This window comes from Cinclus cinclus, chromosome 11 (genome assembly GCF_963662255.1).
Source record: "Cinclus cinclus chromosome 11, bCinCin1.1, whole genome shotgun sequence".
NCBI classification, from domain to species: Eukaryota; Metazoa; Chordata; class Aves; order Passeriformes; family Cinclidae; genus Cinclus; species Cinclus cinclus.
In genome coordinates, this window is record NC_085056.1 from 4,746,114 (window position 1) to 4,771,198 (window position 25,085).

Below are 25,085 nucleotides of genomic sequence, written 5' to 3' on the forward strand. Positions count from 1 at the left end.
ATACTGATAGTGTTCATTACATTAGGTAATGGCCTGATGCTGTCTGTAGTTGTGATGGAGGGATTTGTGATGTGATAAATGAAATAACAAATATTTCTGTCTTCTCTTGAAAAGGAGGCATTTTTTTCTTCCTTTAAATGAATGTAAGATTGCTAATGGTTGTGGAAATAGATTCCAGATTACAGTCATCCCAAAGCACAATGTGAAGTCTGATTTCATCATCTAACCACTGTATTTATTGTACTACTCATTGACTTCCTAGCTCATGTATAAAATGACATCTAAATCATTCATATGTGCACTTCATAACCACAGTTCTAAGTTCAGAAATGCAGTAAGGGTCATAGGCTTTGTGATGAGTCTACACAGACATCAATTAACTTTTAAGAGGTTAGTTTACATTATCAAGAAAATTACTTTGAAAGTGATATTTTTGCTGGCCATGCTTTCCTGATGTTACAATAAAAGATAATCTAGCATGTGACTGCATGCTAAGAAGAAAAATGCTTTTCTGTATTTAAGCCTATGTCTTTCTGTTTAAAAACAGATCATCTTACCACGGCTGTCAGCAGCTCAGGAAGATAAGATTCTGTTGAATCTGGGCAATTATAGCACTTTTCAAGTCAATGTTACTTCAGAAAACACATCTATAGTGATCTACCTGGAATCTGAACATGACATCCCACTAATACTTTACTTGGGGTATGGTTATCTTCCAAATGAAACCAATTATGACATGAAAAATCATCTATTGTATAAGAAAACTTCTGGAGGTAAGATAATTGGTTAGTGACCCATGAACTTGCAGAATGAGCCTTGACCATGAGTTCAGGTGTCTAGCTGGTAATAAACCTCATGCTTCAAAGTTCCAGTCTCTTGAATAAAGTGTTCATTAACAGGAGCAAAGATTGGGATGATTTGATCAATGAGTTGCTAAGAATTATTTCATGCCTGTTTCTTTGGTGTATTTATTGCATGCAATACAGCTGCATACTTCAAATTAGCCTTTCTATATATACATTGAAACAAAAATATTTATGTTCAAGGTGAGACAAACAGCTGGGTTGTCAGCCCAGAAGAACTCATTTTTGGAGAGGGAACCTACTATTTCATGGTTGTACAAGACATGGGAATGGATTCAACAGTCTACAATGGGCTAAGCATAAATGCCACTTGCTTTGCATCCCGCTGTGTATTTTGGGATGAGCACCAGGGGGGCTGGAGCAGCTATGGATGTCATGTAAGTAGAGCAAAACAAAACAATGTGTCTGTTACACACTTCAAAGCCAGTCCTCATAACCCCCATCATGTAGTAACTGACACCATAAAACAAGATAATTCTGAGATGTTTTAATAAACTCAAGAAATTTAGTCACATTGAACTAACCTTTAAACAATATTTCCATTTCTATTTCTTGGGATGAACTTCTATATAAGAAGAAATGGAACCATTCTGACGAGGCCATAATATATTGTAATGCCCTGTACTGGTTCGCTGTTAGAATTAATATTCATTATTGGAACTTGAACAATTCGGTGTGCAGCAACTCTCTACACTAACTTATCAATCTCAGCACTGTCTTTTCATTTGCTTGGTAAGTCGTCTAATATTTTACCAAGAATTTTTTCCGGTTTTCAGGTAGGACCGAAAACAAATCCTAGCAGCACACAGTGCCTCTGCAACCATCTGACCTTCTTTGGGAGCTCCTTCTTTGTCATGCCCAATGCCATAGATGTCAGCAAAACAGCACAGCTGTTTGGTACATTTGTGGACAATCCTGTGGTGGTGACAACTGTAGGATGCATCTTTCTGATATATGTGCTTGTAGTTATTTGGGCTAGAAGGAAAGACATCCAGGATGATGCCAAAGTAAGTCTCCAGCTAATAAAGCCAATGTATTCAGGCCATTTCCCACCATGCCTAGCCTGTTTTAATAGGAAGTCTTTAAGCAATCCTACTCCTTTCCCTGTAACTCTCTGTTTGCTGGTAAGTAAACATTGTTCACAAGATTACAAATTCCTACTCACAGCTTTCAGGAATCTGTACTTACAGGACAGCTAACATGCTGCTCGTGTTGTGTGGCTCTGCAGGTGAAAATCACAGTCCTGGAAGACAATGACCCCTTTGCTCAGTATCGTTACCTTGTGACAGTTTTCACAGGACACCGCCGTGGTGCAGCCACAACCTCCAAGGTATCAGTGGCACTGTGTGGGAGGAGAGTTGATTTGCTTGGAGAATTGGATGAATAAAGGAGCACCTGAGGCTATTAAACAGGACAGCTCAAATGCACTGTCTGAGCCAGAAAGCCCTTAGGTTTGATAAAAGGAGAAATAATCACATGTAAGATCAAGATGTGCAAATCATCATTTTGCATTTTTATTCTCCAGGTGACTCTCACCCTCTATGGACTGGATGGAGAGAGCGAGCCCCACCATCTAAACGATCCTGATACATCAGTCTTTGAACGTGGAGGAGTGGATGTTTTCCTCCTCTGTACCTTCTTCCCTCTTGGGGAACTGCAGAGTATTAGATTGTGGCATGATAATTCAGGGGACAGTCCATCCTGGTAAGTGGAGGGCTGGAGATACTGGGAAGTAAAAATCCACAAATAATTTTTTATAATGACAATATTTTTCCCTTTCTAGCACTTGAAAATTATCTTTTCTGTAGTTCTAGTAAGAAAAGAAGTGTTAGATTCTAGTTTTTGCAGCTGAATAGACAAAGTCATAGCCTAAATTGAAGGACTGTGAGTGCTTCCCATATCCCATGTCCAGTACAGGACAAGATATGTCCTGTGCCTTACAGTTTAATCACCCTAAGAAGCTGAAGGCCAGATTCTGTCCTCCAGTCTTGTTGAGCTCTAGATTTTACACACTCAGTGACATGTGACTGTGCCCTATGTGTTTTTCCAACAGGTATGTGAATCGAGTATTAGTCCATGATCTGGCATGGGATCAGAAATGGTACTTCCTCTGTAACTCTTGGCTAGCCATTGATATTGGAGAATGTGTCCTAGATAAAGTGTTCCCAGTAGCAACAGAACAGGACATGAAGCAGTTCAGGTAACCTCCTCTTTCATGGATGTTTTTACTCTTGATAGCAGTCAGTCTGGAAAAACAAGCATGAAAAAACCAGACCAAAGCCCTAGAAAAAAATGAAAACAAGGAAGGTCGTTCCACTGTCCTTAAAGGTCTCTGAACAAGGGAGAGAGAGAGGATGGTTACATAAATCTAATAATTACCCTAAAAGTAGTACCATACTGAAAATATTGGTGCTAAAGGATAGTCTGACAAACCTACAGAAACCCAAACATCTTCTCTTAGGTGTAATTCTCTTAACAATTTAAAAATGAAGTATTCATTTTCCCTCTATGCTGTGGCCAAAAGGAAAGGACATAAGTAGCTATGACCATTCCATGCAAATCAAGCCATGATATTCGATAATTTCTCCTAGTTACTACTTCTGCTGATAGTGCCTAGAAACATTAACAGGTTGGGACCCTGAACTAGGGCTTTGTTCTTCCCTCACATTTCTATATATCCATTTGATTTCTCTCTTCTCCTTCCCAGCAATCTGTTTTTCATGAAAACCTCCAAGGGTTTCCAGGATGGGCACATCTGGTACTCTGTTTTCAACCGCTCCCCACGAAGCTCCTTCACACGAGCTCAGCGTGTGTCCTGCTGCTTCTCACTGCTCCTCTGCACCATGCTGACCAGCATCATGTTCTGGGGCGTGCCAAAGGATCCTGCTGAGCAGAAAATGGATTTGGGTAACAACCCTCACCATTGCTTGGGCAGGCAAATAGAGAGACAGCAGAATCTGGGAGCAAGAGTTGAATAAAAGGGGTTTTTTCACAAGAGAGAGACCTGATGGTTTATTTTGCCTGGGGTTATTTTTCCTTCTCTGCTTTGTTTGACCTTGACAGGTAAGATCGAGTTCACATGGCAGGAAGTGATGATTGGCTTTGAGAGCTCCCTCCTCATGTTCCCCATCAACCTGCTTATTGTGCAGATCTTCAGGAACATACGACCCCGGCCAGCCCAGCAGGGCAGAGAGAAGAAGCCGGCAAAGAATGGAAAGAAAGAAAAAGAAAGAAACCTGCCTCTCAGCCCAGGGGCCACCCAGGCTGCCTCTCTCACTCCAGAGGCTGTGACAAAGGTAAGTCCCAGTGAGTCCTGCACTGCCCTCTGCTGCCACACACTACCGGCTTCCCCAGCTCCACAAATTTCCCTGCTCCGATGCCCTTCAGCCTGTCTGAAGAGAAAAGCCAATTACCACTGGTGCAAAGCATTCGTTTGCCCACCTAAACGCAATCCTTCATTAACGTCTGCGTTTTGTACATCCTAGCCCTTGCACAGTTATTGTGTGTGACCAAATCTCTGTGTTCAGGAGTTAAAGCAAACACTAAGCAAGACAGTGAAGATAAAAGGTATCACGGACCTCATCTTTCTCATCTTAGGTCCTCAGGCAGGCACACTGCCCTTTTGAACCCTGAAAGCTGCCTTGCTGAACTCACTGTAGGATGTGCTATTCTTATCCATTCTGGAGATTTTAGCAGTTGGTGTAGCTCCCAGCCAGTGGTACTGTCAGATCACATCAGCTTAAGCCACTGCAGCCAGAGTCACCGCTGTGTCGCTTCTGTCTTTCCTAGGACATAAGAAGAATTGCCAACTCACTTTTTAAAGCCCTGAAGACTTCATCTCTCACCTTAGCACCAGACCTTGAAAAATCAACTAATATCAACACACTGCTGTCATTGGTTGAGGACATCATCTGTCAGCAGAACAGAGCTAGGCAAGGGGTTTATGATGAGACCAAGAAGGATGGCCCTATAACTGTCACACTGGGTGCTATGGATATCCAAGGTAAATAATGCACTATATGAAATGCCTGCTGAAACCTTTGCAGTGAAAATGATGATGGCACTGGATGTGATGACCCAAGCTCTTCTTACATTCTCACTCAAAGGCAACTACAGAATCACAGAATAGCTGAGGTTAGAAGGGATCTCTGGATCCCACCACACTGCTCAGAGCAGGGTCAGTGGGAACAGGATTGCCCAAGAACAAGTAAGACAGAAGCTGAATGTCCCCAAGGATGAATACTCCACAAATTCTCTCAGCAATCTACTCCAGTGTCTAATATCTGTGGGTTTTTATGTTCAGAAATATCCTATGTTTTAAGATGTGCCCATTGCTTCTTGTTCTTTCACTGCACTACTGAGCACCCAACTAAGTAAAGACAACTGTGAAATCTCTGTTTCTTATGCTGTAGAATCAAATGTTTGCTACCAGTCTGGCATGGGAGCTGAATGAAAAGACTCACAAATATCAGTTGTTTCACAAGCTCTTTGACCTGTTCTTTCTTTTTCTCTTCTTGGAGAGTCTCTTCTGACTCTCAATTAAACAAGAATATATGAGTAAACAATATCACTGATTTCATCAAGACTCACATTTGGCTTTTGCAGGGAGTCTTCCAAGCTACTAATTACGCAGGTAAACCATGAACAAATTAACAGTTGATCTGATCTGACCTGTCTGTTGAGATTTTAGGACTGCTGATTAACTCAGTTGCCTTCTGGAAAAAGTTCCAGGCCATTCCAGCAGAAGAGCATTAAGCTCTAGTACTAAAGCTGCTTTTACATGTTCCTTCATATGTTAGTCTTCACTTCATCACATTAATGATCGTTACCTCCAATTCTACCACCCTCTGGATTGAACAGTGTTTTAATCTTTGCCTGCAGAAAAAACAAGAAGTCCAACTCCAGAGGAGAGAATTTGCAACCAGCTGAAATACAGTAATTACCATCTCTGCTTGTACATGCAACTCCAGCATGTAGAGATGGAGCTGAAGTTACTGGGGCCCCATAAATTTCAGATGCCCCAGAGTTACACACAAGCCGTTTGTCAGGTTCAGCATATGAAGAACCTCCTGGAGAACCAAATCTGCTCATCAGCATCCATCACTGAGGGGTAACCCAGTTCTCTTTCTTAGTATAAGTAAATTCAGGTCATGAATTCAAAATTGGGCAGGATGACAGAACCCAAATAATTACTGCTTAACATGTGCTAGATAACTATTATTATATCTGTAAAAAAAAAGAAAAAGCCTTACTATTATACCACTGCAGGAGCTACAAAGAAATTTTCATGTACTGTGAACTGCATACAAAGGCAATAATGACAGATCATTGCTGTTTGTCATTTTTGCTTCCAAAGTGGAAAGTTACAATACAATGCCATGTGATAGTAAAGGGCTGGGATAATCACCCAAATCCAAAGTCACAGAAGTCTCTTAAAATGAATGGATAAAGAAAAATTAATAAGCAGACAAAAATAGTTCCATGAAATATGATAATTAGGATGGAAGTATTGAAAACAATTGCACTAATTACATCACTTGGCTATTATGGTGATCACAAGAGATGAATTCAGCAGCTGTAACACACTCATAGCTTTGTCATTATTTGTCAATAATTCTACTGGAGATTCAATTATGCATGAACTGAGGAGTAAATAAGCCCATCATATTTATTTTGATATTAGCTGATCTCTGCACACTTCCTCATTATTTTTTCTTACTGTATTTTTGTTATCCATATATGCTATATAACTGCATTAATTAAACAATATTTTGATTTTATATCATAAGATGTTGCCTATTCCCACTGAACCTGATGACTGCGATTTTGGTTCCTGTTCCACCACAGACCAATTTTTTCTCTTCTGGTTGACTGTTCAAGGTGGTCCCATACTCCCAACTTGTCCAGTGATGACAAGAAAAGTTCTTCTCCCAGAGGGCTGCCCTGGTGGTTTGTGTTCATTGCTTGGTTCCTTGTGGCAGCCACCAGCAGTGTGTCCGGGTTCTTTACCATGCTCTACGGACTCCATTATGGCAAAGACAACTCCATCAAGTGGCTCATCTCCATGGTCATCTCCTTCTTGGAAAGTCTTTTCATCACACAGCCCTTAAAGGTGAGTGCCTCAGAAATACAGCTGTTGGCCAAGATGAACTCACCTGCTGCCATTGCAGGAAGTCAATGTAATGTGTTCTAAAGAGCTACAGGATTTAGGATACAAAACGAGAAGTCTTTGCCCTCAAAACAAGAGCAGGCAGGTGGTTTACAGAGTTCTGTTGGTATTTGCTGGCATTAACCCCAGTCATTTAATCTCCCTTGCTTTGTCAGGGTTTAGTGAGGTTTCTGACTAGTGAGGATGTGTCACAAAACCAGTTTAGCTGGAGAAACCCCAGCACTGTGCACTGTTTTCTTGTTTATGGGCTTCAGCTGCATGGGATCAACAAACCCAGAGCTCAATTGTTTTCCTGTACTGCCTCGATCCAAAGGGATCCAGGTCAAAGCCAAAGGTTTCTTTTTATGAAATGGGAATATGGTGAGTCTAAAGGTGATCCTTTCCAGGTGCTGGGATTTGCTGCTTTTTTTGCTCTGGTTCTGAAGAAGGTGGAACATGAGGATGAAGAAAACACTGCTATTTATGGGCCTTTATCTGCACCAGGTAACTGCCTGCAAAATTTAAAATTATTAAAGAAAGTACAGGACTCTTCAAGCTTTTGGAGTGCTTTATGAGTGAATATGTCACTAAGCTCAACTGACTTGCAATAAAACCTGTAACTATTCCACAACTTAGTGAAAATAAATAAGTGACCAGCAAAAAATGCACCCTTCTAGACTGGTAGCTCTTTATCTGACAAGCATAACTAATTTCTCACAAAGAAACTTCCCACATCCTTTAAGCCCTATATGGACGTTCTCAGGTTACATACTTTTCCACAGCCACAATTATCCGTATTATTCCCCTAAACTGAACAGTGGCTTCTGCAGTCATAGTCATATCTAAATGAAGTCTTCAGCAGCAGACAGGAATCCTAGGGCACAGCAAAGTTATCTAACCTACAGCTTCCTCCTTGATCAGCCTCAGGCTATGAATACACCACCTTCAGAGATGTTCAGCCTAGAGAGAGACACCTGGACCACACCTGGTCCTAAACCAAACACACTGTGCTGTGAGCTCCTTCTCTCCCCACTGTTTGCCTTACAATTGCTGTAGTAATTGTTTAAATCACATTCTCTGTATCCCTGAGGGAAAGCATTAGAAATGTTTCCTTAGAAAGTCCAGACAAACAAAAAGGATGACATGTATGATCAATTGACTAATTCTAGGGTTCACTGCTCTCCCCCCACAGGTGATTCACACCCTCTCTTTGGGGTCCGAAGGGACAGTAGAAGCAGTATTTACTGGCCACCTCCTGCTGCTGATGTGGAGAAAATGAAAATCAGTTGCATGAAGGAGCAGAAAGCATTTGGTCTCATCAGAGAAATCCTGGGTATTACCCACATTTCCCAACAAGATTGTCTTGTTTTATTCAGTAATACTCATCAGTAATTTTACATAAGTGAAAATACTGTTCTCTTGGGTGACAAAGTTTTGGCATATCTTCAGTTTTCTGCCAGCTGTTATGATGTAGAGACAGGCTGTTCCATGGCAGCTGGAGCTGAAGGGAGGTGGGAATGTTAGCTGGAGATAAAAGTGTGGCTAAGGTTCCATGGCAAAGAAACACATCACAAACATGAGAGATTAAAGAAAAGCAGAAAGGATAAAAGGAGGAGGTCAGCAGTTAAGTGAAGCTGGAATTAAAGAGCAGATGGAGGCCATCTTTCTAAAAGCAGATAGTATCTATAAATAATGATTCATGCCCCTATTTATTTCCTCTAAAATCAATGACAAAAAAATTACCTCAACTTCACTTGGAACAAAGTTAGACTACTCCTTTTATTTGGAGCTGCCATGACTACTATTCAGCCTTCCCACTTATTTTCTTGACTGCTGCTCATATTCCAAATGTGAAACACTTAAACTGCAGCACACTGAAGCAGCTTGGGTGCATTCATTAGTACTAGTCACTCAGAGTCTACAAAGCACCTCCTTGGCCTAATAGGTGCTGACAGCAGTAATCATTCATGCAATCTATTTTGAACAGCATTGTTAATTCAGAGCTCACATGTGCTGTCTCTTCCTGCTTTTTTTTCCAGCCTATCTGGGGTTTTTATGGATGCTGTTGCTGGTTGCCTATGGGCAGAGAGATCCCAATTCCTACTATTTAAACAAACACATTGAGGACAGCTTCACGGATGGATTCCATGATGTCTACAGTTACCAGGATTTTTTCACATGGGCAAACACTACTTTACTCAAAAATCTTTATGGATCATATAAAGGTGCAGAGCCACATTGTTTCCCTTCAGCTTGCCAGATTCTGAAATATTATTTGTAATACTTTTCTCTAACTTGCATATTTGAGTGGAGAAAGGGACTGTGAGTGTATGAGGCTAGCAAGGAATTTTACAATATGAATACCAGTGGAAAACAAAACCCCACAGCTTGACCCCAAATTAAACATCCCCTGATATTTTCCTTATATTTAATATGACCCAAAAGTTCTGCCCTGCAACGCTAATTTTTCACATTTTACATTGCTTACCCTAGATATTCAGATATATCCTCAGTTTTACACAACTTTCTTTCCATAATAAAAAAAAAAAAAGAATGGCAGACAGGTGGCACCATAAAGCTTTTCCTCAGGAGAGTTGTTTGTATCAGGACTTGGGTCAATGTGAGGACAAATTATGCAATATCAGCATGTTTCTATCTAGAAATATCCAGTAAAAGATGACCCATTTTCCAGCTCACATTTAAGAGTAAATATTGAAATATATTAGCAGAGTTGCTCTCTGGAGATGACAGGCCACATGAACACTGCATAAAGCTATTCTTCTATGGGATTCGAAGTGTGTCACTTTTCTCCCCAGGCCTCACTTTCCTTCTGTATGAAACACAGATGGGGGTGACACATAACTCTGTTATTGTGAATGCTATTTAAGAACTCAGATCAAAACAATATGAGGATTTCATTTTCATTACTATTTTGCTTACAGTGGTTCCAAGAAAAGAATATATGGCAAAATATTAATGCATCAGTGAATCATAAATGAAATGAAGAAATAGGAATTTTGTCATAATGCCAGTGCTGCTCTTTTCCATCTCCTGTTTAGGATTCATTACAGATGGCAATTCCAAGCTGGTGGGTAGTGCTCGAATTCGCCAAGTAAGAGTGAAAGGAGACACCTGCCCTATTTCTCCCAGACTCCAGCACGTAGTTGAGGAATGCCATGCTCCATACTCCCTACAAACAGAGGACACAACAGTTTATGGGGAGCACTGGAATACCTCAGTCTCTGATAATTCCTCTGACTTGAGCTCAGCATGGCAATATCAGAGTCAGTCCAAACTGAGAGGACACCCCAGCTGGGGTAAACTTGCCATCTACAGTGGAGGGGGATATGTGATTCACCTGGGAACAGACCCTAAAAATGCCTCCAGGTACCACTTGTGTTCTTGTAAATTATCAGAGCCCCTGCATGTGATGCTGCCTCATTCCTGTTTAAATTAGATCACTGGTTACACATTCTTTTGGCAGAATTCTCCAGTACCTTTTCAACAATGTCTGGCTTGACACCTTCACAAGAGCAGTGTTTGTTGAATTTACAGTCTACAATGCCAACGTGAACCTCTTCTGCATTATAAGCCTGATGTTTGAAAGCAATGCTTTAGGTGAGAGCCTTTCCTAAGTTAAACATTTCTGCAGACAGCAAGCAGTGCACTTTCAGAAGGTAGATTTACACACTAGTAGTGTTTTCCTAGTTCTTTCTTCAGGAAAGACAAGTGTATTAACAAATCTAATCACAAGAGACTCAATGCAAGTTTCCTAAACCATTTAGGAAAAATGCAGTATCACAGTAAAATAGACTGTAATGGAATATCTTATGTTTGCTTATGCTGTGGTCATCTGCTGCTGAAGAAAACATGGTACTGAAGCTTGATCTCAAGAATTTACACAACAGGAAAAAGAAAAATTCTGTTTCTTAATTACTTCAGCTAATCAGTACAATATTAAAACAAAAATGCAAATAATAATGTCTTTTTTGTTCCAGATGACTTCTAATGTATACCTATGTAATCACATAATACATGATCTGGATACTACAAAGAGAATAGTGAAAGGAGATTCTGGTTTAAAGGCTATAGGAAAACATTTGGTCTGAGCCTTGTTAGGGTGTGTCCAAGTATTGGAAAATGCCCAAATGGAGCTCATTTTGGGTTTAGAATGAGATTCAGCCTTTTAAAAAAAAAAATCCAAATCCCCCTGCTGTATTTCTGCATTTGCAGTCCAATTCAAACTCAGACCTGCTGGGATTACTATTGTACTATCACACAAGACTCAAGCAGACAAGCACAACCACTCTAAAAGCCTTGACTCTCTGAAATTCCTGTTTGAGGAAAATTTCAAACCCTTATAGGGTTACTCACATCGTGAAATCTAAATCTTAGTTCAATGGTTTGATTCAGCCCCACGCTGACCTGAAAACAAGTGCAGAAGTCTCACTGGTGAATGGAGTTGTTTGAATGAGAGCAGAAAGAGCCCTGAGGTGATCCCTGTTTGTTTTCTAGGGGCTTTCTTCACAAGTGCAGAGCTGCAAAGTGTCCGGCTCTACCCCTACACCGACAGCCTCCACATCTTTGTGGTTGCAGCAGAAGTCATTTATTTCCTCTTTATTGTGTACTACATGACAGTACAGGTGAGGCCCACTGGAAAGTTTGGCTGAAAGCATTATCTTGCGCCTGCTGTTGATTTCACTTACAAAAGCTTTAGGAATGTACTTGATTTCAGTAGCACTGGTGCTGCTACACCAATGGAAGATGGAATCAGAGAGTGTCAGTACTAAATAATAGGAATGCAACACTTTATTTGGCTTGAATGCTGTTTTTGAGAAAGATAATGAGAAACTAGTGCAAGATGTAATTTTATTAATGCAGGGCAATCTTCTATTGTGGAGGACATTGTCCTAATGTTCAGAGGTGCATTGTATGATATAGAGTTATGAGACTGAAACAGTAAAACTCCTCTCAGGGAAAGCTGCTGAAGAGTCTGAGATGGAGATACTTCCATAGCAAGTGGAATCTCCTGGAGATGGCCATTATATTGATTAGCTGGACTGCTTTGTCAGTGTTTGTGAAACGGACAGTCCTTGGGACCCAGGACATCAGCTACTACCAGGATCACAAGGAGGGGTAAGTACTAATGCTCTTTACAGCATCTTTTGTTGTTGCTACTTATGCAGAAATTAATCTATTTTTTCCTCTTCCCAGATAGCCCCTTGTCTGTGCTACATATTGCTATCCTAGATGGCTATATATTCATGAAACCTGTAATTGTGTCAGGACTTAGATTTGTGTCAGCAATAGCATTTTCTTCTGATACTGCTCTAACAAAATCCAGAAGACTTGAGCACCAAATTCCCTTTTTTAGCTCCTATTTTCCTGTCTGCATCACTCTCTTGTGAACCTACAAGCCTTTCTGCTACGGGACATCTACCCAGAAAGCACACAGTCTGCCTGGTTCTTTGTTGTAAAAAGCCATTGGTTAGAGGACAACAATGGAACATTTAGTACACAATGGAAAATTATAGCATCTTTTAAAAAATGGACACACAGGAAAGACAATAGAATCACAGGATAATGAGCAGAATTTGGGCTACAGCCTAGACCTCCTCTCCTTAAAAAATCTTAGCCATGCTCAACTGAGCTTTTTGTGTGCACACAGTAGGAAGAGCAGGTGGGAACACTCAAGCAGGAACTCATTAGCTCTCCACTGAAACCCCAGCACAGGGTGACTGGCATTTCCACCATACACATTTATGCACTTCAAAGGATTCTGTGTGCATAGTATGTTATGTATTTTCTTTTTTTTCCCCTAACAGCTCCATAAGCTTCAGTGAAACAGCGAGAGCTGATGCAGTTCTTGGCTACCTGATTGCATTCCTGGTGCTTCTCTCCACAGTGAAACTGTGGCATCTGCTGAGGCTCAACCCTAAACTGAACATGATCACTTCAACACTAAGGAGGGCATGGGGTGATATCTCTGGATTCATCACTGTTATTACAATCATGTTCCTTGCTTATTCCACTGCTGTGAGTACCACGGTGCTTTCTCTTGTCTGCAGTCTGCTTCCAGGTACTGTCGGGTTAAATCAACTATTTCTGAATGCTAAAAGCAACATAGCTTTGCCATGTAAAATGGAATAAAGCTGCCTGTCTAAATCTTAGTATAGCAGCTTGGAGCCCAAGTCTTCCATATGAGTGAAAGAGAAGTTAAAACACACATTTGTCTGTTCTTGGCAAACTAAAATTTAGTGAAAAATTAAACACTGAGCTGAAAAATAAGGACCCTCTATGTGTAGTAGATGTGACAAAGAACAAAGAACAGGGAAAAGAGATTTTCTGGATAAAGCTTAAATTGTGAAGCATTCATAAAGTGCCATTTGCTGTTTGGCTGGTTTATAAGTGGGAAATAATTATCTCTTTTACATATCTAGTGGCAGGCTGAGCAGATATAAGACACTGTCATATCTGTGATAAAAGGTCTTAGCTTGAAGCACATTTTGCAGCAAGGACTCTGATCATGACACAAGACATGACTTCTGTCCTCTGCAGGCAAACCTGATATTTGGCTGGAAGCTCTACTCTTACAAAACTCTCTTTGATTCGGCAGAGACCATGGTCAGTCTTCAGCTGGGAATCTTCAACTATGAGGAGGTACCACATCTAATTTTGAGAAGTTTACAGCTGTACAATTGGCATCTCAGCAACCAAATATGCTTTGACCCAGCAAATAGAAGGACTTACAATTAGTGTTAAACATTAATGTAATTTTGCAAGCTCCACGTCTTCCAAAAGCAGCCACCCTTCCTGAGCAAGAAAAAGACATCAAATGAAACCTCTTTAATGTCCCATTTTGACCATGAGGAGGTTCATAATGAACCTCCCATTAAGAAACCTGCTCACATTTCAACTAGAGATTGATCAACTAATTGATTACAAACAGTTTTGAGCAATTTCCTTAGAAAGCTACAGATAGAAATGTGAGCAAAGCCCTGTGTTTGTTCTGAACATCCCCTCTATCTTCCCAAGAAAGGCAAGGCCTTCCACAAGGGAACTTCATATTAATTATTTTTTGTTATTCTTTACCACTTTTTCAGTAAGATCTTTCAAATATTTCAATATCCTTTGAATATTTATTTGTAGATTAATTATTGGATATCTCTGACTGTGAAGTCCTCCTTGGTGCATGTTTTTAGGTCATGGATCCAAAAGGATATGGGTGGCTTTGAAGATCAGTAATTTGGCACATTTTTGCCTCTACATCCCACTCATGTTAATCATGAAAATATATTCCTATGTTGTAGCTTGTATGAAAATTGGTGTTTTGATAATTCACAACCATTAGTTCATAAGTGTCTCTGACAGTCTGACTGTGCTTCTTTGTAAAGTATACAGTAAAATAAATGAAATGCATACAGGGATTTAATCTATTTTGAAAGCCGAGGCATTAGGAGGCTTCATCTGTTCTGTGGATAAACAGATCTTTAGGCTTGTAAACTTTCATGTGAAACTGTCATACCATTACAATCAAATGCAAATACTTTGAAACCCCCAAAGATAGACCATATTCACACACACACATATATATATAAAATATTCTGTTGTCTTTGTACTATATCATATCAATAAAGTACAATACTAGAGTAGGAAATTTATCTATGTGCATAATACATATGTCATAATTGATTAGACACATGATTTTCAAGGTGACAGACTTCTTATTGGGTCTAAATTGCTTGTATGTATGCATGCTTTTGTGTTTGGTTTTTAAATGTCTTACCTTATGCATTATACAGGTCTTGGACTACAATCCAATTTTAGGCTCCTTCTTAATTGGATCCTGCATCATTTTTATGACATTTGTGGTACTGAATCTGTTCATTTCGGTGATTCTGGTTGCTTTTAGTGAGGAGCAGAAGCATTACCAGGTTTGTTCATCTAAGCTCTCCTGCTTTTAACATTTTTTTGTTCAGTGCTTACTCAGGTATTCAACCATGGATGAAAACCATGTAAATTCAGTCCAACTCTTAAGAAGGCAACATTTGCTCAGAACGTACACGTCAGGTTTTCTGGATTTACACTGTCCATTCCTGTTCAGACGAGTTCCTGTTCAGATCTGATTTGTAGCCTTCTGTTCACATACTACATTCATCAGAAAACTCTTAGGCTTGTGCTGGGCTATACTGAAATCAGTGCCAAAACTGTTACTGAAGTGCATGAGGCTTTACAGCTCCTTTTAAAACTCTCACTGAGTGCCTGACCCATTCAAGCTACTGATAGTGCAGTGTGAAATCCATTTTAGACTCCAGTACTGCCCAGAATTTCTCTCTGTTTAAATAAAGTCAAGGGAGATGAAAACAAAGGATATAGCTGATAGAACACAGAACACATATTTAGTTTTTCTCATTTACTCCATCTAGCGTCTCATTGTGTATACCATGAGCTATATGGGAGCTGGCAAGCACACTCCAGGCTCCTGTAGAGACATTTCCTTGGGATTTGACAGCCAAAATTTCTGTAGTGTTCATACTCATCTGGGGCTTCTGTCTGGATAAAAATATTGGCACGATGTTTTGCTTGGCAGCTCCTCATGCTCTGCTGAAAGCTGGCTTATTTCACCTCAAGCAGAGGTTTTGTCTTGCAACTTGCCCTGGCTTCAGCAGAGACTGAATCCACTTTGGGTGTGCACCTCTGAGTAACTTATTTTTTATTATTTCAGGCTTCAGAAGAAGAGGAGATTGTTGATCTAATGCTAATGAAAGTCTTCAGTTTCTTTGGGATAAAATGCAGGAAGGAAGAGAAGCCGGTCACTGGGGAACAACTGGAACAACCTGTCAGCAAGTGAATGAAGAGCACCTTGAAAAGTCCCTTTGCTTGTGGGCAAAGTATTTAATTGTTTGCTATCAGCTGCAGTGGTTAGAGTTAGGTTATAGTCTTAGGTTATTACAGCTTGTGATTAAAATAGGTTTTCCCAAGGGAAAGGCTGGAGCTGTGTCAGGAGAGGTTTGTGTTAAATATTAGGAAAAGGCTCCCCAGGGAACGGGCACGGCCCCAAACCTAAGAGAGCAGCGCATGAAGCATTTGGACAATGTTGTCAGGCACAAGTGGGATTGCTGGGGTGTCTCTGGAGGGCCCGGGAGTTGGACTTCGATCCTTGTGGGTCCCTTCCCACTCAGCCTATTCCGTGATTCTGGGAAAACGACGCGGTGTTCACCCCCAAAGTGCTGCCGGCACGTTACTCTGGAGTAATAGCTAAGAAACAGCGGTAACCCTGAGGCGAAACGTCCCACGTGCGCTGGCTGTAGACTCGGCGCCCGTATTTATATAATAAACACCGAGCGGCCGTCGCACTGTTTGCCTAAATCCTCTCCGTCTCCGCCGCGGCCGCGCACGGAACATGGCGGCTCCCTCAGGCCACCCCGGGCCCGCTGCCGGCGGGGCGCGGAGCCGAGCCCGAGCCCGGGCCGCCCCTCAGGGCCCGCGGCCCCCCGGTCACCGCCGCCGCCCCGGCCCCGCCCCGCCGCCATCGCCGCCTCCCGCCGGCACCGCCCCCGCCCGCCCCCGGCAAAGATGGCGTGGCGGGCGCTGCGGCGGGTCGGGCCGGTGCTGGCCCCGCGCTGCCCGCGCCTCCCGCTGCCGCCGCGGGGGCCAGCGGCCCGCAGGCTGGGCACCAGCTCGCTGCTGCAGTCCGGTGAGCGGCGGCCTGAGGGAGAGGAGTGCGCGGTAGCCGGGTGGGACGGCGGCCCGGTGCTGCGGGGAGCCGGCGGCGCCGGCGCCGGTGCCGGGGGCGGTGAGCGGGGTGGGCTGGGCTGGGCTGGGGTAGCCCCCTCCAGCCGGGGCTGGGTGCGAGGAGCGGCCGGAGCGCGGGTCCCGCTGGCTTCTATCCCTCTATGCCTCCCTCTGTCCCTTCTCCCCTGCTTCCCGCCGTGCCGTGTCCCGGTGGCCCCGCGATGCTGCAGCCGCCCGCAGCCCCCCGGTGTCGGCGGGGCCCGGAGAACCTCGCGAGGTGGCTGAGCCCCCGAGGGCCCCTCACCTGCCCCCGGACACTGCTGGCGCTCCCGACCCCGCTCCCACAGCAGCAGCTTCACCTCCGTTAGCTGGCCAGAAACTTTTAACCTCGTCTACCCACTGCAGTTTTGAGCAAAGCGGCTCGGTCCCCCTCTGTTCCCAGAAGGAGGCTTCGCAGAGTGAGCCGAGCGGGGAGCGCGCCAGCTTGCCCCAGATAGCGGATCGCTTTTCCCGGGATTGCCGCTCGCAAACAGCTTGATGTGGGCTCCGAGGAGCATCGGCAGCAAAGAAGGGGGCAGGAGTGGGTGTCTGGCGGAGGTAGAGCCGCAGCAGGGACCCAGCCGGGCTCGCAGGGCCTTGAGCCGCTCTGGGCTGCACAGGAGGGGATGGACGCGCATCAGTGCATGCTGTGATTTTGTGTTTGGTGTAGTTAGTTCTGAAAGCATCTGCGGATGTTGAAGCTCTCTTTGAATAGAAGTTGCCCACGAAAGACTGAAAAAACAGAATCTCTGGTAGTCTAGCAAACAGAAATGTTTGAAAAGTCAGTGAGAAGAAGAGGAGAAAATGCTGTAAAATTAATGACTGCCATTAAGAAGAACTCATCCACTTATTTCCAGACAATCTTAAACCCGACTGTTTAATTGTCTCCTGCTGCAAGTGAAAGAATTAGTATTTATTGTTCATTACTTGCAAACTCAGTCAAGATCTAAGTTTTTATTCTGGCCAATGTACCCATTGTTTTTCTATACACATCACTTGGAATAATAGTGCTTTTGTTTGAGGCAGACAAGTAAAATTTTTCAGTGCCTCTTTGTGGAGGTGTGAGTTCATCTATGGGTTTATATGAAATATTTAATAGAGGCAGGTTATACTAAATGAATGTTCTGAGTGTGCTAAGTTAAGCTGAAACCAAAGTCCTGTTTAAATGAACAAAGCTAGAGTAAATTCAGCTGCTCTTCTGTAAAAGAATGCAGAGGTAGATTTGGTATGCATTGATAATTCATATTCCTTTAGGTTGATTTATTTAATGGGCTGACCACATAAGCACAAAGTTCAAATTTTGAGATTACTTATTAACTGTTTTTAATTTGACCTTTACTTTATTTACAGTGTTTTTTGTTGCATGCCCAGAATTTTATTTTTTCACTTTTTTTTTTTCCTTTTATCCTGCAAGAAAGTTAACATGCTCTTCTAACTGATCAGAACATTTCACTGCCATATTCCAAACTAGTGTGAAAATCTTCAGGTTTTTTATTAGCCTTGCTTTATAAACAGATTCTATACAATATTATTATCCTGAGTAACAATGTACTGGTTGGTTTTTGTGCCACGTGTAACATCACTAATGTTCAGCTTGGGTTTGAGATTTGTCAATTGTCGTTCTCCATTCTTACGGTTCATTACTCATTTCCAATAGAATTCCCATGGGTTTAACATCTGTACCCAAAATTATTTGAGACATTTAATGCTCTGTTCATTTGAGTGTGTCATAAGACTTTTTGTAGTTATAAGTAGTGCTAGATAAATTTTTGTGGATTTTTGACTGATAATCCATGGGAAAATACTTCATATTTACAGTTCACTCATGTTCACTTGTGTATTGTACTTGCAAATCCATATATTGTTCTACTGAGCTCTATAAAACTTGGGCCGTATTATAACACAAACCATTTTATCTGGGGCTTGCTACTCTTGAACTTTTCAGACACAAGAGGATCACTGCACCTGGAGAAGCTTAAAGTGTTGACTGTCTGGAAAGATTTTAGCACGTCTGCAGTGAGAGCTTCAGTTTTCCTTCACATACAAATTTAGAAAATGCATAAGAATTTGCAGAAGTGTAGTTTGTCTGGTGTTTGCCCTAAAGAGTCCAGTCCACAGGATGAGCTTGAGAGGAGAATTTTTAACTCAAAAGGAAATTGCAGCTGTACTACTCTGGCACTAATCACTCAGGGAGCTGTTTCAGAAGTCACCTTTTCCAGCTTCTGCAACATCCCTTGCCTGACTGGATGGGTGCTGCAAGTGGAAAATAAAAATAAATAAATTTTATTTTAAATATAAGAAGGTATCTACAGGGAAATTATGTAGAAGTGAGACAATGGACGTGGCAGGCTGAAAATTCTCAGGAAGAATGTTGCTTGTTCTAGTTACTTCTTTTGAAGTTTCTCCATATGACTTTATTTTAAAAATTGTCACTAATAAAGCTGTCTTGAATCTTCCAGATGGGAAATGTAAGGAGAATTGTAACCTTGCTGTGCAAAGACCTAACAAGGTTTTAACAGACCTATTGTAAAGTGATACAGAATAACGACTATGTTCTTCTCACAGTAACAATATTAACAGAGAGCAAGTTCTATTAAGTTGCAGTTTTCTATATGAGTTGCCTCATTAACTTGTCCTGTGTTAATTTGCCTGAATATTACATAGAACTGTGCCAGCTTTGCACTTTGAATGAGAGGCTGTAATGCTCAGTGTTTCTAGAGACCAACACTGGCTTTCCCAGCCATAATAAAGTAGCTATCAGAAATAAACACTAAATATATTTGAAAAGTCGCTGTGCCATCATAGAAATGTGTAACTATGAGTAAAATACACATCTAGGCTTTAGATTTGCACTTCTGTTTGAAGTAGAACTGCTCCTTTTGCTCCTGTGCTTTATCATTCTCCAGATGGTTGCACAGGAGCTGATAATACTCTGAGCAGAACACCCAGAGAGCCTCTGCCCTATTGCTGACCATGTCCTGTGCTTCTGTAAATTGCATGTGCTGGTTAAAACATTTTGCAATAAAAATGGGCAAACTCAGTGAAAAGCCCCACAGTTTAAGCCTGCAAATGTGTTACTGCATTTAAGCAAGCAAGGTGTCAGTTCTTTCTGAAATGTTTTGTTTCCTTTTAGCCCGCAAATTCACAGACAAGCACGAATGGGTATCTGTGGAAAATGGCATTGGAACAGTAGGAATCAGCGATTTTGCACAGGTATTGATCCCTCCCCCCTTGCCCTGGTCTGCAATATTTATTTATTCCTGTTTGCTCTGTCCTTGCTCTTTGGACATTTACTCTTCTTTTGTTGTTTTAATTGCATATGCGATGCACTGAGCATGATTTCTTGAACCTGAGTCTATCTCATTATTTGTGATTTTTCTGCCATCTCAGCATTCCAATAAGGCCTTAATAGCTTCATATTGAGCCTGTGGAGAGCTAAACTCATGGTGAGAAATGTCAATGTTCAGGTCTAAGCCTGAGCAGTTCGTGCCCATGTGAAGAGGACATCATGTCTGTTTTTTAGGTCAAATTTCCTTTGAGCACAAATATGTTGAAATCCCTCTGGCCAAAAAACAGTTGTGAACAGATGTACAGCATGGCATATATTTCTTACTCTAGGATAGGAATTCATTTGGATTTTTTGTTCTCATGCAGGTACTTGATTTGTAATAGTCACAGACAAATTCTGGGCTGTATGTGAAACTTAAAGAGTAGGACAAGCTGTCAATAAATGAAATTAATGTTTCTCAGGACAAGCAGCTTTTCTTTTAGTCTCAGGTTTCTGTCAATAACTAATACTCTGTGAGATCTCTGGCCTTTTGTAAGATAGGGTACATGTGTCAGGGAAGAGTTGAGCCAATTCTTATGGTAATAAGGGTCCTAATTAAGTCAGTAAGGACAAACTGTGTGCTAACAGCTGATGCTGAGAAGATCAGCAGATGTTACTCCTCATTGTGCCAGAAGAGATCTGCATATAAGCTGAGCCTGAAGGTTATTACCGTGTAACAGAGAAACAATAATTTGGTATTTGGGGCATGATAACACAACAGTTTATTCATATTAAGTGTTTGCTAAGAAAAAAAAATGAAAAATATGCAACCTGTAAAGAATGTGAACAATATGTAGAGACAAAGAATAATTATATGCAGATTCTAGAGTTACTGTATCAGTTCTCTCCTATATATAGTTTTGTTAATGTATGTTGTGATGCTTTTGTTTTTCTTTTAAGGAAGCATTAGGAGATGTTGTTTACTGTAGTCTTCCAGAAGTCGGTACAAAATTGAGTAAACACGGTAAGTTTCAGTTCTAGTTGCTCTTGAAGTGATTATTCTGCTCATCCCACTCCTCCTTTGCAAAAATAGATTTTCTGAAATAATATTTATGGTTATTAATACCATTATAAAGCTTATGGATGCAAAATAAATTCAGGTATTTCTACAAGAGGCAGTTTTAATTTTAAATTCTCACTGTCAGACTCCTTAGCAGCAGAAAATGTGTTTTACACTGTGCAAAAATCGGGTTTAAAATATTTTTGTAATAATTTTATCTTTACTTTGTTTTTAAAATATTTATGCTTTGATCTGAACTTGCAACTGTTTGTCTGTAATTCTCCAGTTATGCACTGTGGGAATTGTGTGATGTGAAACTTTTAATTGATATCAGGCTCTAGTTTTTCTATGAATATAGAGACTCAGTAATTTTGGGGTATCAAATGTGATCATAGATTTTTCCTTGTTAGTGATGTATGAGTTGATACATTCTTCATCATTCAATTATGTAAGGTTTCCTGTTGAAGAAAGTGAATATTAACAGGTAGAAATTAAAAACCTTTTCCTGTATTACGGTGGAGAGCTATCTGAGCAGTATATGAAGAAAAGATTGTCATTATTTTCAGACAGTTTTTTAAAAAGAAAAGGGGGTTTATGTGGTAAAGTAGATGGTCTTTCTTCTGCCATCCTTCTTGTGGAATAGATCCCTATCAAACTGCTTTAGCCAAATCTATTACATTGAATGCTGACTATTAGACAGAAGGTCTCTTTGTGTAGGATTTCAATTAACCAATTTGTAATTTTGCTTTATTTGAAGGAATTTCATTTCCATTTAAGTTTTCTTTTCTACCCATTCCGGCCTCAGTCTAATTCCAAGCTTTCCCAGAACAAGTTGTTCTCAAATCCCTTGTGCTGGTGCCTATCTACCCTTCTGACAGCTCCCTGTTCCTTCAGCCTCTGTCTTGTTTGCTTGTGGCTGAGAGCTGCTCTGGATTAACATTGCTCCAGGCACCATTTCCATAACTCCCTACAAAACAGGAAAAAGGGAAGAGCTGCTGGGTGCTTCCAGTGTGGTGCTTCTGAATACTAATGTGTGTTTTCCAGTGAGTGCAAATGTAAGACTTGATATTGTTTCTGAAGGAAAAATGGGATTGCTGAAATTGTGGCTGTGTTGATTTTTGTAACCAAATCACAAATAAAAAGGCTTAAATTGTAGATAAAAGGCATATTTAAGTCTCACACAGTAAGAACTGGGTGTTGTTCCTTCTAAGTCAATATCATATGTGCTGTGGGGTTTAGTCAAAGGATTAACCAAATGTAAGGAATTACTGTCCCTTCTGTAGCAGCCAGCTAGCACAAATCCCCTAGAATTCAAGAGCATAAATATCAAATTTAATAATGCTGATCCTTGTCATAAAGTGGGTGACTTCAACCTGTTTTCTTGCTCAAGATGAAGACATTTCTTCACTGGTTGAGCCATTACCAGAATGTTTGACAGCAAACAGAAGTGCTTTGTGTTTTCCCCTTAGAAACATTAAATCACATTCTCTGTTTCAGATGAGTTTGGGGCTTTGGAAAGTGTGAAAGCTGCTAGTGAACTCTACTCCCCTCTCTCAGGAGAAGTGACTGAGATTAATGCTGCCCTAGCAGATAATCCAGGGCTTGTCAATAAATCCTGTTATCAAGATGGTAAGATGTCACTTTTATCTTTCAGTAAAGAATACTGTGTGGATTCTTGCTACTACAAATGGCTCTGCAATTCCTGTTCTTCCAGTTTAATGGTGTGGAGATGTAAATGGAATATACTGAATATAGTTCAAGCCCAGTAAAATTTTATGTAAAATTTTATATATGTCACAGTGTCATCTTTGAACAGCTGCTTTACAACATATATATATATATATATATATAAATATATATATATATACACACTGTGGCTGAATTTAAATCTATTTGCCTTGACTGCATTTCTGGTTTCTAGATCTTGTAAGAGTTCATGATACTGAGAGGTCAGGCTCCTTTATTCTTTCCAGCCAGCACTAAATTACACAACTGCTCTGACTCAAAAGGCCATTTCTTATGATGTGTTGGTTGGTTGTTCATTTTTTAAATACTGAAATGTTGTTTTGCCTGCACAAAAACCTGGCTGATTCTCCAGTAATCTAGTTGTTCCTGCTGGGAGTGCTTTCCTAAGGCAGTAACATGAATGAATTGTTTTTGTAGGATATTACCAATTCCATTTAATTTCCTAACTACAGGTTGGCTTATCAAGATGACTGTGGCAAACCCTGCTGAACTTGATGAACTGATGACCGAAGATGCCTATGAGAAATACATCAAATCCATTGAGGACTGAGCTGGAATCATGAAATAAATTAATATAAAATCGCAGTGTAGTTTGTCATCAATTAAGGAAATACTGAATATCCAGTTTTGGCAACTTGAAAAATACCACTTCAGATCACATATACAAGACTAGAAATAATTATAGTGTATCACATCTGTGTGTCTGTGAGGGGTTTTTATTCTGTTGTCTGACTCCTGTAACTGCAGATGTTATCTGTAATATTTTGGGAAACAAAATTCACTTGCTAAATTACATAGTTCTGTAGATTCATTTGACATCAAATTTAGTAACGACAGCCTTAACATGGCAATTTTGTCATAGGCATGTGACTGTTCTCATAACCTGGACTATGGTTTTCCCTGAAATACTTTTCTGTTACTCCCAAACCATTGAGAAGCAGTGTCTTCCTAACCTACTTATGTTCTTTTTTCTTAGGGTTGCAAAAATGATACCAAAAAAGGAGAAGCCATATCAACTACCTCTCTGCATGATTTTTATTTCTTTATGGAACTTACTCATCTTTTGCTCTTTTTTTTTTTTTTTTTTTTTTTTTTTTTTAATCAAATAGTTCTGCCTGTGAGGCAGGAGGGATGGGAGCCCTGCCTTCCCCTTTCTGTGCTTTCTTATTGTGCAAAACTCCTGCAGTGATTGTTAAGGTTCTACAGTGGATTATTGAAGCTGTATTTTTGTCTTTTAAGCATTAAGCACTACCTAAGGCACAAGTTAATTAAGGAATGAATTTCATATCTTTTGCTTGGCAGTTTTGGTGATTTCAGCAACAGTTTGACGTATCATGTATCCATGTGTCTCTGTATTTAAGATCAAGTAGCCACTGCTCTAATGACATCTGGGACTGAACCTAAAACTTCCCCATTGCAAACCAGCAAACTAAAACAGCTGATTCCATTAGACTTGATATTTAATGGATCCACAAATGTGAACTCAAAGTTGATGTGACATCTGATGGTAAGGTGGAGTTGTATGCACCTGCACTTTAGGAAAACACAATACTACAGCAGAGTTTTGGTCTCAGACTTTCCCCCACAGTTTTAAGATGTTTATTAGCTAAGCACAAAATGGGAACAAACCCCAACGCGTTGGGTTCATCTAAGAGGAAGCAGGGGAATACTTAATTCATGTAAGATGACTAAAGCAAAATTCATATTCCTTTGAAACTTCCTTCTTTCTAAAGGGATGCGAATCACAGTGCATAAATACATGGCTGGTAATACAGAAACCTTTCTAATGTATAAAATGATGGTTTCTTTTATGATCTGAAGGGATGTCAAAGTAATTGCTTTGGTGGTTTTTGGGTTTGAATCCTAGGAGCAAACTTCTGCTGCACAAGTCACACATCAAAGCCCTGCCAAGAGAGAATCCACTGTATTTAAGATGGTTTCATCTTCACAGGAGTTAAACTGCAAAAGGGGTAAGAGGAAAGAGGGAGTTGAACTGTTCCACAGGAGTTCTAACATAGCAGCGGTTGATAAACAAAAGGCTCTTGTAAACACAGTGTAAATGTTTTTAGAACTCTCAGTACTTATCCATTATTCACAGTTCCATGTAGTATTTATTGTGACAAACTTCAGGGTTCAGAGAGCTGGGAGCTTGCTCCTGAACTCTTGAAACTCCCTGCCTTGGTTTGAGTCTTTCACACCCTGTGCACTTCGGAAGAGAAAGTTTGT

The 25,085-nt window shown here is 40.7% G+C and overlaps 2 protein-coding genes across 2 annotated transcripts in view; both read left to right on the plus strand.

Moving 5' to 3' along the window:
* Nucleotides 1-15,862, plus strand: part of LOC134048357 (polycystin-1-like protein 2) — a 35,895-nt gene extending 20,033 nt beyond the window's left edge. Inside the window, 22 exon segments of the mRNA XM_062500084.1 lie at nt 548-773; nt 1,047-1,240; nt 1,640-1,870; nt 2,092-2,193; nt 2,389-2,567; nt 2,917-3,063; nt 3,571-3,770; nt 3,927-4,159; nt 4,653-4,866; nt 5,745-5,973; nt 6,744-6,975; nt 7,419-7,515; nt 8,204-8,344; nt 9,051-9,236; nt 10,071-10,398; nt 10,496-10,629; nt 11,527-11,654; nt 11,987-12,147; nt 12,837-13,047; nt 13,570-13,671; nt 14,814-14,945; nt 15,737-15,862. Coding sequence (XP_062356068.1) covers nt 548-773; nt 1,047-1,240; nt 1,640-1,870; nt 2,092-2,193; nt 2,389-2,567; nt 2,917-3,063; nt 3,571-3,770; nt 3,927-4,159; nt 4,653-4,866; nt 5,745-5,973; nt 6,744-6,975; nt 7,419-7,515; nt 8,204-8,344; nt 9,051-9,236; nt 10,071-10,398; nt 10,496-10,629; nt 11,527-11,654; nt 11,987-12,147; nt 12,837-13,047; nt 13,570-13,671; nt 14,814-14,945; nt 15,737-15,862 — 3,933 coding nt within the window.
* A 718-nt stretch (nt 15,863-16,580) lies between these two features.
* Nucleotides 16,581-23,444, plus strand: GCSH (glycine cleavage system protein H). Its single transcript, XM_062500135.1, has 5 exons — nt 16,581-16,708; nt 19,919-19,998; nt 21,014-21,077; nt 22,611-22,742; nt 23,312-23,444. Exons 1-5 carry the CDS (start codon nt 16,588-16,590, stop codon nt 23,407-23,409), a joined length of 495 nt encoding a protein of 164 aa, XP_062356119.1. The 5' UTR covers nt 16,581-16,587; the 3' UTR covers nt 23,410-23,444.
* The last annotated feature ends 1,641 nt before the right edge of the window (nt 23,445-25,085 follow it).

What these genes read in the sequence shown, in the direction of transcription:
- GCSH (XM_062500135.1), top strand. Translation starts at nt 16,588, where the DNA reads ATGGCGTGGCGGGCGCTGCGGCGGGTCGGGCCGGTGCTGGCCCCGCGC. An exon ending in CAGCTCGCTGCTGCAGTCCG is followed by an intron (nt 16,709 to 19,918) that starts GTGAGCGGCGGC and finishes GTTTCCTTTTAG; the next exon opens with CCCGCAAATTCACAGACAAG. An exon ending in GAATCAGCGATTTTGCACAG is followed by an intron (nt 19,999 to 21,013) that starts GTATTGATCCCT and finishes TTTTCTTTTAAG; the next exon opens with GAAGCATTAGGAGATGTTGT.